We start from the raw sequence: 16,566 nt of genomic DNA, 5'->3' as shown, positions 1-16,566 counted from the left end.
TTACGGACCCAGCTGTTTAGAAAAGGATCTTGGTTCTAATTCATACCATGTACGTTACAGTCCCAGCTGTTTAGATTTATTGTCACCATAATGTGCGCTTTACCGTTTCGTGTGCAGTTGTGTTCAGTTCACTGGTTCCGTCAGTGCCTCACAGGTGTGTTCAGTTCACTGGTTCCGTCAGTGCCTCACAGGTGTGTTCAGTTCACTGGTTCCGTCAGTGCCTCACAGGTGTGTTCAGTTCGCTGGTTCCGTCAGTGCCTCACAGGTGTGTTCAGTTCGCTGGTTCCGTCAGTGCCTTACAGGTGTGTTCAGTTCACTGGTTCCGTCAGTGCCTCACAGGTGTGTTCAGTTCGCTGGTTCCGTCAGTGCCTCACAGGTGTGTTCAGTTCGCTGGTTCCGTCAGTGCCTTACAGGTGTGTTCAGTTCACTGGTTCCGTCAGTGCCTTACAGGTGTGTTCAGTTCACTGGTTCCGTCAGTGCCTTACAGGTGTGTTCAGTTCACTGGTTCCGTCAGTGCCTCACAGGTGTGTTCAGTTCACTGGTTCCGTCAGTGCCTTACAGGTGTGTTCAGTTCACTGGTTCCGTCAGTGCCTTACAGGTGTGTTCAGTTCACTGGTTCCGTCAGTGCCTTACAGGTGTGTTCAGTTCACTGGTTCCGTCAGTGCCTTACAGGTGTGTTCAGTTCACTGGTTCCGTCAGTGCCTTACAGGTGTGTTCAGTTCACTGGTTCCGTCAGTGCCTTACATTTGTTCTTCAGTGTGAGAATGTGAACAGTGACCAGCGTGCATGTGAACAGTGACCAGCGTGCATGTGAACAGTGACCAGCGTGCATGTGAACAGTGACCAGCGTGCATGTGAACAGTGACCAGCGTGCATGTGAACAGTGACCAGCGTGCATGTGAGCTTTGCCTTGTTGGCATTAATGACCATCACAGAATGACTCCACTTTAGTGTGAGAGAGCGAGAAGCTGTCTGAGCTGTGGTTCTGTGACATTGTGGATGACTGCGGGTATATATATATATATATATATATATCACTGTACATTTGCATGTGTAACTGCACTGAGCTGTGTCCTCTGCATTTCCCCATGTGTAGAATGGCTACAGTGTTCAGAGAGCAACGGTGCACAAAATGTATTCAGAATTAATGCATTCGTTCCGAACAGAGATTCATACCCAACTGTTTACTTTTGATTTTGATTATCTTTATTTTGAAACCTTCAGGTAAGACAGTCAAATAGGAAAAAAAACAATATATATATATAACCACAATGCATGTATATTTCTTTTTTGAATGAAATAAGAAAATTATAATGACAACAATGTGATCATTGGCCTTGCACCTGAAGTTCAAAAAGGAGTAGGAAGAAGTAAAAACTTATTTACTCCTACCCCCAGAAACATTCACCAATAAGTAATTGCAATAAACATATAATCCAAATGTAACTGTATCCATACATACATGCACACACACGTACATGTGTATGTAAGAACAATAAATGAGAAATCAAGTATAATAATTAAGAAATCAAGTATAATAATTAAGAAATCAAGTATAGCCCGAGACAATCAACGTGCCTCATCCTCCACTCTGTAATAGTTAAGTAATTCATTTTTATACATCCTCTTAAATTGTACAATGTTGGTGCTTTGTTTGAGTTCTACAGCCAGACCATTCCACAAATTGACCCCACAGATTGTTATACATTGACTTTTCATGGTAGTGTGGACAAGAAGTTTCTTCAAATTTACAATATACATGGAACCTGAATACAAGTATTCCTATTCCTCAATTGTTTACACGACCAAAGCATTCAAATAAAAAATATATTTTGTCCCTGCAACCACACCTCCACCCAAAACAACCCAGAACTAGAAAGGTGTGGTTGCCTCACTATTTGATGATATCTGATGATGATGTATGGACACACATGCAGTCACAGGGGGTGATATATATCCTGCTACCACTAGGCCTAATTCATATACCGGTATAGATCATAGGCCTATAACTATAGAGTGGAGATATGTGAATTCTTTGGCCAGCGTATCTCCTTTGTTTTTTTGTCAGACACCCCTCTCCCTCCCTCTCTCTGTTGTGTGCCTTAAAAAGAAAGGGGGGTTGATGATGGTAGTGTCTGTGCTGGACATTGGACTGATATCAGCAGCAATGCTGTGTTCATTCCACCATGTTTACTTGTAACTCCAGGCAAATACGCGGATATACGAGCATCCTACATGATCTAACACTGTGTTCACTGTGATATACGAGCATCCTACATGATCTAACACTGTGTTCACTGTGATATACGAGCATCCTATATGATCTAACACTGTGTTCACTGTGATATACGAGCATCCTACATGATCTAACACTGTGTTCATCCTACATGATCTAACACTGTGTTCACTGTGATATACGAGCATCCTACATGATCTAACACTGTGTTCACTGTGATATACGAGCATCCTACATGATCTAACACTGTGTTCATCCTACATGATCTAACACTGTGTTCACTGTGATATACGAGCATCCTACATGATCTAACGCTTTAGCGATCTCCTTTCTTTCTTTCTTTCTTTTTTTTATTACTTTTTTAGTGTGCTCTATTTTGTTTGGATACCCATTCAGGAAAAGGACTGAACTGCAAAACACTTATTTAGAATTAGGTATTGCGTGTGGGTTGGGTTTCAGGGTATAGAACTAGTTTCCTGTTTGACATGATTGCACCACTCACGTCACACGGGTGTGATTTTTTAAACTAAGTGATCGTCGCTCCGTACATCACAATCGGTCTACATACAACATGTTTTGATTATCATTCTTGGCCGCTAGATGGCGATAAAAGGCAGGGAATGTTCCTCACTGTGGCAATTTAATATGTGAATATGGTGTATAAAAAGAGACAGAGAAACGAAAAGCAAGGTGGGAATAGTCTTTAAAGATCAGAGCAGCATTTAGCTTGTAGAATATAATGGTACAATAGGGTTTTTATTTTTGTTGCTGACAATGATATATATTGTTATATTCATGTTATTTTTATGCCATTCTAAATGTGCCATTATGGGCCAACATTTATTTTGTTGTACATCATACGACTGATTTATGGACATTACAGAGGCTTCCAAATATGAACACAAGTAGTTTACATTTGTAGCCAAGCTGTATAATAGCATCCTTAGAGGTGGTAACAAAGTTTAAATACTTGGGGCACATAATCAGGGAAGATCTATATGTGATGATGATGTGCAGCGCCACTGTAGGTTACACAGTACACAGTTATTCATTACTATATCCATGCATTGACCCTTGATACCTGCTTTTGTGTGTGTGTGTGTGTGTGTGTGTGTGTGTGTGTGCACAAGACTTTGTTCCTGATTTTTTGCTTTGTTTGTCTCTCTCTCTCTCTCTCTCTCTCTCTCTCTCTCTCTCTCTCTCTCTCACACACACACACACTCACACAGGTGTGTCAGGCTGCTTTATCATCAGAGTGACAGATTGTTCCGGCTCCATTTTGACTCGACGCTGAAAACAGAAGAACTTCATGTCTGGTGAGAGTTTTACACATTTAGCCTATGGATAAAATGTTGCTGTTATTATGTATGTTGTGTACTGTTTGTTATGGGGGGGGGGGGGGGGGGGGGGTAGTTTTCACCTTATGAAATTAGTTTTTTTTAATGTTACTTTTTAGAATTTGAAACAGTGAAAACAGCCATCTACTTCGGTTATTATCTTGGCGTATTTCAGTATGATGTCGGTTCGTTGCTCTCCCCAGGTTGGCAGAGGGAGTGTAGCGGCCAGGATTGTGATAATTTACACCGGGTGAAAACATGGCTTCCTAACCCTAAAACCAAATATAATGTTCTGTTTCTGTTTCATTCATCAATGAAAGAATAAGAAACTAGACTTTAAACTGTGTTTTAGTCTCATGGCCATAAAGGGTCCATTTGGTTACATGTGGTACTCTCTGAGTTACAGACCTGTAAGGGTCCATTTGGTTCCATGTGGTACTCTCTGAGTTACAGACCTGTAAGGGTCCATTTGGTTCCATGTGGTACTCTCTGAGTTACAGACCTGTAAGGGTCCATTTGGTTACATGTGGTACTCTCTGAGTTACAGACCTGTAAGGGTCCATTTGGTTCCATGTGGTACTCTCTGAGTTACAGACCTGTAAGGGTCCATTTGGTTACATGTGGTACTCTCTGAGTTACAGCCAATGCATTGATGTGAAAATAGCAGATCTACAAGCTCACAACGTGTCACACTGTACCTACTGTTTACAATTCTGACTAAAGTATTCAATCAATCAACAGCACACATGGTGCAACATGTGTGCTTGTAGATCGGTTGTTTTCACACTGTTTGACGTAGGGTTTAAGTACTAGGCTGTATTAAGTTTGTCTCTAAAACATAACAGAGTCAAAAGTACAATATTTCTATATTTAAATGTAGTACTTAGTATTTAATAATAATAATAATAATAAAACTTTATTTGTGTAGCACCTTTCATGACATGAAATGCAGCTCAAAGTGCTTTACAGAACAATGGAGAATAAAAGAAATGCAAGGCAACGACATTAAAAAACAAGCAGTAATGCAATACAGTGAGGACATGAATAACAAAAAATAAAAGATCAATGAAAAGCAATGTTGTAGAGGTGGGTCTCGAGCTGAGCTTTAAAAATGTCTACAGAGGCTGCCTGTCGAAGGTACAGTGGGAGTTTGTTCCATGCCGTCGGCCCGTAGAAGCAAAAAGCTGCTTCCCCGTATTTTTTAGTTGCCATTTTTTTAGGCAAAGCGAGCAGGCCAGCAGTGGAAGACCTTAGGGGGCGGTTTGGGACATATTTAGGCAGGCAGTCATGTAGGTAGGAAGGTGCGAGACCATTGAGAGCTTTATAGACAAGTAAAATAATTTTAAAATCAATCCTAAAAACTCTATATAATTATATTACATAAAGTATCCTTAATGTTGAACAACTGTAACTGTACTTTCAATGTATTTTCCAGAGAAACATAAATCACACCTCGTCTGTCTGTCTGTCAGGTCCTTTTATGGTCACTTCCTGTTTCCTGTCCTGTGAGAGCGTCCATCAGCCATCCTGGCTGATGGAGGTTTGGTTGGTTTTCTCCAACAGGCTGGCATTTGATATTTTATCAGGCCACCTGATGTTCAGGATGCGCCTTAGGCACCTGTTGACAAATGTCTGGAGTTTGTTGGTGGTAGTGTTTGTCACTCTCCATGTCTCTGATCCATAGAGGAGAACTGACTTGACGTTGGTGTTAAATATATATATATATATATATATATATATTTTTTTTTTTTTTTCATGTCTGGTGAGAGTTTTACACATTTAGCCTATGGATAAAATGTTGCTGTTATTATGTATGTTGTGTAGTGTAGCGGCCAGGATTGTGATAATTTACAGCGGGTGAAAACATGGCTTCCTAACCCTAAAACCAAATATAATCTGTTTCTGTTTCATTCATCAATGAAAGAATATGAAACTAAACTTTGTTTTAGTCTCATGGCCATAAAGGGTCCATTTGGTATGTGTTACACTCTCTGAGTTACAGACCTGTAAGTATTCAATCAATCAACAGCACACATCGTGCAACATGTGTGCTTGTAGATCGGTTGTTTTCACACTGTTTGACGTAGGGTTTAAGTAATAGGCTGTATTAAGTGTGTAACTGTACTTATCATATTTCAATGTATTTTCCAGAGAAACATACTGTAACTCACACCTCGTCTGTCTGTCTGTCTGTCTGTCTGTCTGTCTGTCTGTCTGTCTGTCTGTCTGTCTGTCTGTCTGTCTGTCTGTCTGTCTGTCTGTCTGTCTGTCTGCCTGCCTGCCTGCCTGCCTGCCTGCCTGCCTGCCTGCCTGCCTGCCTGCCTGCCTGCCTGCCTGCCTGTCTGTCTGTTGTGGAACCACAACAACTCAGGTAAAACTTCATGTTCTTGGAATGCAGAATATGGATTTATATTCAACCACTTCTATAGACTTCTCCAAGATGTTTACACCTGTGTGAGACTCCTCCGTTATCTTGGTCTCTAGCACGTAGTTTTTCATTTCCCAGTCGCTGTGTTGTTATCATGTTATCATGTGACCTCTCACCGTCATATATCCTTCCATTTTTATACTGGACCATATATCCGTTGTGAAACTAACTGCAGCGCACTCATCAATTTCACTACGAACTGGATTCTTTATGACTTTGTGTTTTACAGTAAGTTCACTTGAGACATACTCTCTCTTTGGCAAAGTATAGCCTGGCTCCACTATTTTCATGAAACGTTTAAACCCTTTTCCTTCTATAATGTTTATTGGTCTCATGTCCATGGCAATCATTGAGACAAGTCCAGCGGTTAAGGCTCCGTAAGCCTCCTCCCTGTTGACTCCAATGTGGTTTGAGTCGTGCTGGAACCGGCAGATGAACCATCCAGATTGATCTCATGCACCTAAAAACATAATAACAATTAGCCAAGTTTTTAACCTTTAGATTAGAAACATAATTAGCCCATTAGCCATGGGCTAATTATGTTCCGCCTCCGAGGCACGTTTCGTTTATTATGATACTTACATGTTCCAAGTGATTCTTCAAACTCATCGTGGACTTGTGATTTTGTGCCATTTTTTTTTCTTGTCGCATTTTTGGCACATCGGTCATCTTGGCATATTTTAAAATGCAACCACACTTTTGACTTTTCCTGGACTTGTCTCCTGTTTCTACAGGACTAGACCATGGAGATGTTAACATCCTCTGTTTCTACAGGACTAGACCATGGGGACACCTAATGCGGTCCACATGTTGGAGATTCTGCAGCATCTGCAAAACGAGGAGTTCAAAATCTTCCAGTGGCATCTCCAACACCTGGAAGGTGTCCAGCCGATCCCAACGTACCTTCTGGAGAACGCTAGCAGGACGCAGACTGTGGATCTGATCGTGCAGACATACACCAGTAATGCAGATCAGATCCTGAAGAATGTTCTGGAGAAGATCAGCAGGAATGATCTAGTCAGTAGATTATCATCGTCCCAGTGTTTGGAAACCACTGATCTAGTGGATCCAAACACACCCAAAGGTAGATGAAGAGACAAGTTAACACAACTCACAAACACAGTATATATATATGTGTATATATATATATAAACACAGTATATCGCCTAGAACTGTTGGCAGAACCTTGAAGAGGTTATGAGAAAGAAATCTGTGTTTCAATGTGTGTGAATGGGTGAATGTAATGCACAATGTATGTAATGCGCCTTGGATAAAGGCGCTATATAAATGCACCATTTACCATTTACATGGCTATTAAATAACAAACACTTTAAATTTGTCATATTTCACAAACGCTGAGTCTGCATGAGGCCTTCGTTAGTTAGACTTAATTAGTTATGTTGAATATCTGGAAAATTATAAAATATTGGAAACGTCAGGTATCTGTGACATCACTATGATGTAATACTCCTTGTCTCATTGACTTCCATTATGGCATTAATTAAAGTTTTAGTAAAACAAGTGAAGTCATAACATGTTATTCATCATGTAAACAAATCATGCCGTTCTATTAATTTCCCTGTTATTTCCTGTTATGTTAACAACAATCTGCTAATTTCTCTCAATATCTAAATGAATTGCTTTGTTCCTTTCAGCTGTCCTGGTGAAAACACGAACAGGTGACCATCCTATTACACACTACCAAGAGAAGCTCCAGACAAATGTTAGGGAACCATTTGCGGTTTTACCTGTAGGGGCAGTACCAACGGAGGACAAGAAGGAATTTGATGAATCTTACTCGCGTCTCACCCTCACACATATTGATAAAGCAAAGATCAGCAGCGCTCCTGCGGTCACTCAGATGGAGAGGAAGAATGCAGGCCAGGATGTCCAACTCAGTAAAATCTACAAACACCCTTCTCGACCAAACAAACCCATAAGAACAGTGTTGTCCACTGGTGACGCTGGAGTCGGGAAAACCTTTCTCGTACACAAGTTTCTCTCTGACTGGGCAAAGAAAAAATATCAAGATCCCCAAGATCCCCATCTCATCTTCTTGCTCTCATTCCGCCAGCTCAATTTGCACAAGGAGCTAGAGTTTAGTTTGGCACAGCTTATCCACGAATGCATTTACGTAACCAAATGCATTCCAGAAGAAGGTCTTGATTACATCTTCACTGAGATGCAGATGTCAGGAAACGCCAACTACGACCAGAGTCCTTTCAAAGTTATGTTTGTTCTGGAAGGTTACGATGAATGCCACTTGGAGCTGGACTTTGAATCTAAGCATGACTGCTCTGATGATTTGACCAAGGCTGTCCCTCTGGAAGCTCTACTGGTCAACCTCATCAAAGGGGACCTGCTTCGCTCTGCTCACCTCTGGATAACCACACGCCCTGCAGCAGCCAAACAGATCCCTGATGGCTTGGTTGATGTGATGACGGAGGTGAGAGGGTTCACTGATGACGCGATGGTGAAGTACATCCAGAAGAGATGCAGAAATGAGAAGCAGGCTGAGAGAATCATCTCACACATCAAAGCATCGAAGCAACTCCACATCATGTGTGAGACCCCGTTCTACTGTTCGATCATTGTCGATGTTCTGCAGTTGATGTTGGAGACGGATGAGAGAGGAGAGCTCCCCAAGACCCTGGCTGGGATTTACAGCCACTTCCTGTTTGTTTTGACAAAGAGGAAGTGGTTAAGGCATGGTGGGAAACAAAAGGAACTCACAAAGGCTGATAAAGCTTTTCTCCTGAAGCTGGCACAGCTGGCGTTTGAACACCTGCAGAAAAGCAACATCATTTTCTACAAAGAAGACCTGGAGAGATGTCAAATTGACATCAGAGAGGGCCCAGTGGACTCAGGACTGTGCACAGAGATCTTCAAACCAGACAGTAAATACAACCAGGGTAAAACCGTCTACTGTTTTGTTCATTTGAGCATCCAGGAGTTTCTGGCTGCTGTCTACCTGTTTGACTGTTTCACACAGAAGAACAAGAGGCGAGGGTTCCCCTTCTTCACTCGGAAGAACTTGGCGGTCCTGAAGGCATTCCTGAACAATGATGAGTTCAACCACAAAAGCTCCCTGTCTGACTTCCTGAAGGCTGCTATGCACAAAGCCCTGCAGAGCGAAAAGGGCCACCTGGACCTCTTTGTCCGTTTCCTTCATGGTCTCTCACTGGAGGACAACCAGAGACGGTTAGGAGGTCTGCTGGTTCAGGCAGAGAACAGCCCAGTGGAGATCCAGAGAGCCATCAGCAACCTGAAGGAGATGGATCCCTGCAGTGGCTCTCCTGACAGATGTATCAACATCTTCCAATGCTTGATGGAGATGAAGGCCCTCTCAGTAAGTAAGGGGATCCAACAGTACCTGGAGTCGGGGAAGGAACTCTCTGAGACCCAGTGTTCAGCTCTGGTCAGAATGCTGCAGATGTCAGAGGAGGTTCTGGGGGTGTTGGACTTGCAGAAATGCAACACATCAGAGGACGCGCGATGGAGACTGGTCCCAGCTGTGAGCAACTGCACAACAGCCAGGTTAGTAGTCATGTGATTATCAACATGTTAGAGCAGATTTTACACATAGACTCAATTAATTCATTCATTCATTCAAAATAAACACATCAATTTGTACACATACAAACACACGAGAGAGAGAAAGAGAGAGAGAGAGAGTCATTGTGAGAAATGACAACATTATTATATAGTTAAAATTACTGTGTGTGTGTGTGTGTGTGTGTGTGTGTGTGTGTGTGTGTGTGTGTGTGTGTGTGTGTGTGTGTGTGTGTGTGTGTGTGTGTGTGTGTGTGTGTGTGTGTGTGTGTGTGTGTGTGTGTGTGTGTGTGTGTGTGTGTGTGTGTGTGTGTGTGTGTGTGTGTGTGTGTGTGTGTGTGTGTGTGTGTGTGTGTGTGTGTGTGTACTATTTACCAGTGTCCTCATTTGTTATTCTACAATGAAAACAGACTATAACAAATGAGAATGGACCGTACCATTAGTGAGGGGGTGTACAGAGGATGGTCTTTTAAACAATGAGCTTGGTCATACGTTTACACGTTACTTAATACATTTAAATGTAAGTTCCACGATTTCCATCTATCTTCCACTTCTCTGTTCTCTGTTCTTACTGACATCCTGCTAATGTCTGAAGAACTAGATTGAAGATATTTTAGGTGCCTTTCACACCTAACGTTTGCTTACACGGTCTGGATCAAATGTTTACGTTGTTGCATTTTGCATTAGGTCTGCTTAGCGTTCACAGAGGACTTTGTTAAGCAAACCGAAATATTTAACAATGTCATGCAGTCGTACAGGCTGTTCATCTGTTGACAGAACATTTCTTCACTTCACTGTCAGAGTGGAGCAACAGCAACGAGTTGTTATTTTCATTATTTAATGTTTGTATTCCAATCAAATGAAAACTGTGGAATGTTATGAGAACATTTAAATTCAATATGCCTCTTATTTGCTTAGTCAGAAAAGTATCCACACACACACACATTTCAGACAGCTCCACAGGGAACCTCTTTGACAGTGAACGTCTGTTCTGTTTTGATCATCTCTGATTTTACATTTAATCTGTAATTACAGACTTGCTGGCTTTGACCTCAGAGAGGAACACATTGAAGTTGTGGCTTCAGCTCTCAGCTCCAATCCGTCCCATTTGAGAGAACTGGACTTGAGTGGAAACGTCTTGGAGGATTCCGGAGTGGATCTCATCTGTGCTGCACTGAAGAGCCCAAACTGTTGTCTGGAGATTCTCAGGTCAGATTCATTTTCCATTTCTATTCGTATTTGGTTACGTTCTGTTATAGTAAGTGATTATAATGTAAGTGTGCATAAGGTTTGATATCATGGTAACTCACACTGACCTTAATATTGATAAGATACAGTGACTAATGTATGTAGTCTTTATGCTGAGATACTACATTTAACCCATTTTGGGCGGGAACCCCTTTTGGTGTTGGCATTATGTTATGCTTTAGCTATTGAAAAATAGCAGATCTACAAGCTCATAGCGCACCACCGAGTGGCGCGCTACGAGCTTGTAGGTCTGCTATTTTTGAAAAATCAAAGAACGACTGACATAGAAACATAGCTTTTTCAGAAAACTGTCAGGATGTTAAAGACATTTATAGATTCTGATCTCAGGTCAGAATGGATTAAAACACTAAACACCTCTGATGACACTATGAGTGGTTGAATGTGTTCTGTCAGAGTGTCATCCCCTAGTTTTGAATGATATTTATATTAATGTTAATTCTTAATTGGTGTTGAGTATCAGGGGCGTAACTAGACATCAGTAAGCTGGTCAGCCCCCGACAGTTTGATCAAAATGCACAAAACGTTCTAAACATCAACTTTGGATTAATATCTAAAAACCCAGTGGGAGAGAAGGTTTTATGTGGAAAACTTATGCTGCATGAGCCAACGGAAATTGTATGGCAGGAATATGTATTTTCTTTAAATCTCTCTCTCTCCCCTCCTCATCTGGTTGTATTCTTCATTTAGTCTGAAGAACTGCTGGTTGTCGGAGAGAAGCTGTGAAGTTCTGGCCTCGGCTCTCGCCTCCAATCCTTCCCATTTGAGAGAATTAGACCTGACTTTGAACAACCTGCAGGACTCTGGAATTGAGCTTCTATGTGCCGGAGTGAAGAGTCCACATTGTCACCTGCAGACTCTGAGGTAAATTATTCTGTGTGGATCTGTACTGCAGACTCTGAGGTAAATAGAGTTTTATTCTGTGTGGATCTGTACTGCAGACTCTGAGGTAAATAGAGTTTTATTCTGTGTGGATCTGTACTGCAGACTCTGAGGTAAATAGAGTTTTATTCTGTGTGGATCTGTACTGCAGACTCTGAGGTAAATAGAGTTTTATTCTGTGTGGATCTGTACTGCAGACTCTGAGGTAAATAGAGTTTTATTCTGTGTGGATCTGTACTGCAGACTCTGAGGTAAGAGTTTTATTCTGTGTGGATCTGTACTGCAGACTCTGAGGTAAATAGAGTTTTATTCTGTGTGGATCTGTACTGCAGACTCTGAGGTAAATAGAGTTTTATTCTGTGTGGATCTGTACTGCAGACTCTGAGGTAAGAGTTTTATTCTGTGTGGATCTGTACTGCAGACTCTGAGGTAAATAGAGTTTTCTCTGTACTGGAGCATCAACAGCAGTTTGTTAAAGTGTGGATATCTCTGCAGGTTGTCAGGCTGTGCGATCACAGAGAAAGGCTGTTCTTCTCTGGCTTCAGCTGTAGCCCTCAACCCCTCCTCCCATCTGAAGCATGTGGACCTCAGCTGTAACCACCCAGGAGGAGATGCTGAGCAGACGCTGCTCTCTGCTGGCCTGGAGACTGTCAAGTGAGTCGACTTGGAATGTGTCCATCCATCTTAGGCTATCCGATCATCATATTAAATTAGTATGCTACTATGCACATGCCATGTTAGCTATACAGTTTATAGATCATGCTTAAGCATGTGTTTCATTTTGCAGTATTTATATTTAAACAATATGAAGAAAGTCTCCAGCACTTGGATCCCCGCACACAGTGACAGCCCTCCATGTTTACAGACAGACAGACAGACAGACAGCTCTGTACACTGCAGTGTTTTTATGTGTTAACTTAATGTGCTCATCTGACCATATTTTCGTTCTCCTCATTCGATCACGTCTATTCACGGTAACGGGACATCTCGCTGCATAAAATATCCTCTGTCTCCAACTTTACTCCTCATTCATCCGCCACATTGTCTGCTTAATTTCCTTCATTTGATGTGATTCATTCCCACCTGCACCGAATTGAAATAAAGTGCGATTGGAAGCGAAACGAAACCCCCGTTTTTTGGCGGAGTAGAATGCGGTTCTTTGATTAGGATTCGAATGAGGCTTCACACCTGCCAAACGAAGCGCACATTCCGACAATGTGCATCAGGATTGGTTTTAATCGCAGTAAAGCTTTCTTGTGTGAAGGCGACCTTAGATTGACTGTAGTTTTGGGTGTACATATTGTCGGATGCAAACCTATCTCTGTTTTTCTTTTCTCTGCAATAAAACGGTGCTATTGAACACAGTGTACGTCTGTGTGTGGGCTTTACAAATATGAAACCAATTAAAAGTATCCCTGTTGGTGTTTTAAGCATTATGTTATACTTTAGCTATTGAAAAATAGCAGATCTACAAGCTCATAGCGTGCCTATTTTTTATTAGAATGCGGCGCAAATCTTTGAATATATATTCTTTCAGAGCGAACATTTTCACTCAAATCTTTGCTTCTGTGGTATCCCTAAAACAACATATTTTCAGATGGGGGTCCGCAGCAAAATACAGATATTTCTGTGGGTTCTTGACATGAAAAAGGCTGAGCAACACTGACGATATAGAAGGTTTTTCAGAAAACTATCAGGATTTAGAAGACATTTTTTTTATTTCCACGTCAGGCTTAAATGGGTTAAAAGACACTTCTGACCAAATCTCCTAACCTTCGTATATAACAATATTGTGTTGTAGAGAAACAGGCAAACGTTGATCAAAATAACAATTATTCTACATTCTCTAATTGTGGAGACTTCTTTTAAATTAATTAATGCAGATGTTTAACAGTAATTTAACTCTTGAGAGCGTAAAATGAAACCAAATGCACCCGGGAGGGTCTCAACAGTTAAAGATCTGTAAGGGTCCACTTTGTTACCAACTCTCCATCATTTAGTTGGCACCAGTCTATATCTCGGAACTTGTAGCTCCCAAAGTATCGACAAGGGCCCTGAGGTCGACTGACCAGTAACTTCTCAAGATCCCTAAATCAAAGCTGAAATCCCACCCGGGGGGGAATAGGTCATTTCCCGTTGTAGCGTCTACACTGTGGAATGAACTTCCACCTCATGGCAGAGCTTCTCAGTCCTTGTCTGTGTTTAAATCACGTCTGAAAACTCACTTGTACTCCTTGGCATTTGAACATACTGATTAAGAGTTGCTGCTTCCACTGCATTGTGTCCTTATGTTGCCCTGTTTATGTATTGTTGTTGTTGTTGTTGCTTTTTTCTTTGATATTTTAGTATTTCTTTGTGTACAGCACTTTGTTTCAACCTTGTTGTATACAAAGTGCAGTTTTCTGAAAAACCTATATTTCTACAGTATATCAGTGGTGCTCAAACTATTTCATATCAAGTACCCCAAAAATAGCTAAAGTATAACATAATGCTTAAAACACCGAAAGGGGTTCCCGCCCAGAATGGGTTAACCCATTCTGACCTGAGATCAGATTCTAAAAATGTCTTCTATGTCAGTCGCTGTTTGATTTTTAAAAAATAGCAGACCTACAAGCTCGTAGCGCGCCACTCGGTCAGCTATATTTTTAAATAGCTGAAGCACGACATGATGCTAACACCAAAATTGGTTCCCGCCCAAAATGGGTTAAGGACCACTCGTGGTCCCCGGACCACTGTTTGAGAACCACTGCTTTATTCAATAAATGTTTAATGGTAAATGTGAGCTGAAGAGTCTTAATGAAGTGTTGCATGTTCATACTCTCTGTATCATTCAATGGTAATAGAAATGTTTTATCATTTCTTCCTACAGTGTGAATCATGGAGGAGAACACTGGATAGATCACTGGATTAATCCTCGACTCCTTTCAAGATGTGAGTGTCTGTCTGTCTGTCTGCCTGCCTGCCTGCCTGCCTGCCTGCCTGCCTGCCTGCCTGTCTACGACTACGTGCCTGTGCACATCTTCATGTGTGTGTGTACAGGCATGTACGTGCATGTGTGAGTGTGTATGTACCTGCGTGTGCCTGTGCACATCTTCATGTGTGTGTAAGTGTGTGCCCGTACACATCTTCATGTGTGTGTGTGTGTACGTGCGCACGCCTGTGCACATCTTCATGTGTGTGTGTACGTGCACGCGCCTGTGCACATCTTCGTGTGTGTGTGTGTGTGTACGTGCGTGTGCCTGTGCACATCTTCATGTGTGTGTGTGTGTGTGTGTGTGTGTGTGACTGTGTACGTGCGTGTGCCTGTGCACATCTTCGTGTGTGTGTGTGTGTGTGTGTGTGTGTGTGTGTGTGTGTGTGTGTGTGTGTGTATGTACGTACATGTACGTGCGTGTGTGCACATCTTCGTATGTGTGTGTGTGTGTGTGTGTGTGTGTGTGTGTGTGTGTGTGTCAGTCAGTGAATAATGTATTTAATGTTTACTGTGTTGTTTTCTCATCAGATTCCCAGCGTCTCACTCTGGACACAAACACAGCACACTGTCGCCTCACTCTGTCTGAGGACAACAGGAAGGTCACAGTGCTGAAGCTGCTACAGAGTCATCAGTATCCTGATCATACAGAGAGGTTTGATGGACCGAAGCAGGTTCTGACTGCAGAGAGTGTGAGCGAACGCTGCTACTCTGAGGTAGAGTGCAGTGGATCGGTTGAGATAGCAGGGACTGACAGAAGAATCAGCAGGAAAGGATCTGGTGCTTCCTGTTGGCTTGGACGCAGTGTCATGTCCTGGAGTCTGCAGTGTGTTGGTAACGGTTACTCTGTCTACCACAATAGGAAGAGGACTGTCCTCCCTGTCCGTCCCTCTGGACGCTCCAACGAGGTCTACAGAGTAGCACTGTATGTGGACCGTCCCGCTGGGACGCTGTCCTTCTATGACGTGTCCTCAGAGGACACTCTGACCCACCTGCACACCTTCCAGACCACGTCCACTGAACCGCTATGTGTTGGGTTCTGGTTGGGGTCGGTTGGGAATGGCCCCTCAGTGTTTCTGTGTGAGCAGAGATAGAGTCTCTATGCGACGTCACATCAGGTCGCCATGGTTACTCCACGAGAGACAGACGGATAAGACCAGATACGTTTTTGATACAATGTTCATTATTATTCAAAGAATCACACCTGTGTGAAGTGAGCAGCACTCTTGACTGTCATCGTGCATCATAATGATGACAACGTCAGCCAATCAAATCATTACATTCTGTGTTCAACCAATCATATCATTGCATTCCGTGGTACACACACACACACACACACACACACACATAGAGAGAGAGCTGTGCCGCTCACAGGCAGTTCTACAAGCTCATAGCTTGTAGAACCCCCCAAGGACCCCTGTAACCCCCTCAAGAACCCCCTGGAACCCCCTCAAAGACCCCTGTAACCCCCTCAAAGACCCCTGGAACCCCCCAAGGACCCCTGGAACCCCCTCAAGGACCCCTGGAACCCCTTCAAAACCCCTAGAACCCACTGGAACCCCCTCAAGGACCTCTGGAACCCCCTTAAGACCTCTGGAACCCCCTCAAGACCTCCTGGAACCCCCTTAAAGAGTCACTATGCGCTGAACTTGTTCTCTTCTTAAAGAGTCACTATGCGCTGAACTTGTTCTCTTCTTAAGGACCCCTGGAACCCCCTCAAGACCCCTGGAACCCCCCAAGGACCCCTGGGTGTCCCCAGGACCACACTAGGTGTCCAAATGGACCCTTCTAATATTTACTTGTACCAAGGACCCCCATCTGAACATGTGTTGTACCAGGGACCCCCATCTGAACATGTGTTGTACCAGGGACCCCCATCTGAACATGTGTTGTA

At 42.6% G+C, this 16,566-nt stretch overlaps 1 protein-coding gene across 1 annotated transcript; it reads left to right on the top strand.

The window, feature by feature from the left end:
- Nucleotides 1-6,784: 6,784 nt before the first annotated feature.
- LOC308336005 (NACHT, LRR and PYD domains-containing protein 3-like) lies at nt 6,785-15,883 on the top strand (the record flags this gene model as incomplete). Its single annotated transcript, XM_080793247.1, has 7 exons — nt 6,785-7,085; nt 7,657-9,538; nt 10,589-10,762; nt 11,510-11,683; nt 12,197-12,355; nt 14,571-14,632; nt 15,204-15,883. 7 exons carry the CDS (start codon nt 6,785-6,787, stop codon nt 15,764-15,766), a joined length of 3,315 nt encoding a protein of 1,104 aa, XP_080649373.1. The 3' UTR covers nt 15,767-15,883.
- Between the last annotated feature and the right edge of the window lie 683 nt (nt 15,884-16,566).

The sequence above is a fragment of the Protomyctophum bolini genome (assembly GCF_963924005.1).
Source record: "Protomyctophum bolini genome assembly, chromosome: 21".
NCBI lineage: Eukaryota > Metazoa > Chordata > Actinopteri > Myctophiformes > Myctophidae > Protomyctophum > Protomyctophum bolini.
This window is presented reverse-complemented; position numbering and strand designations above follow the sequence as displayed.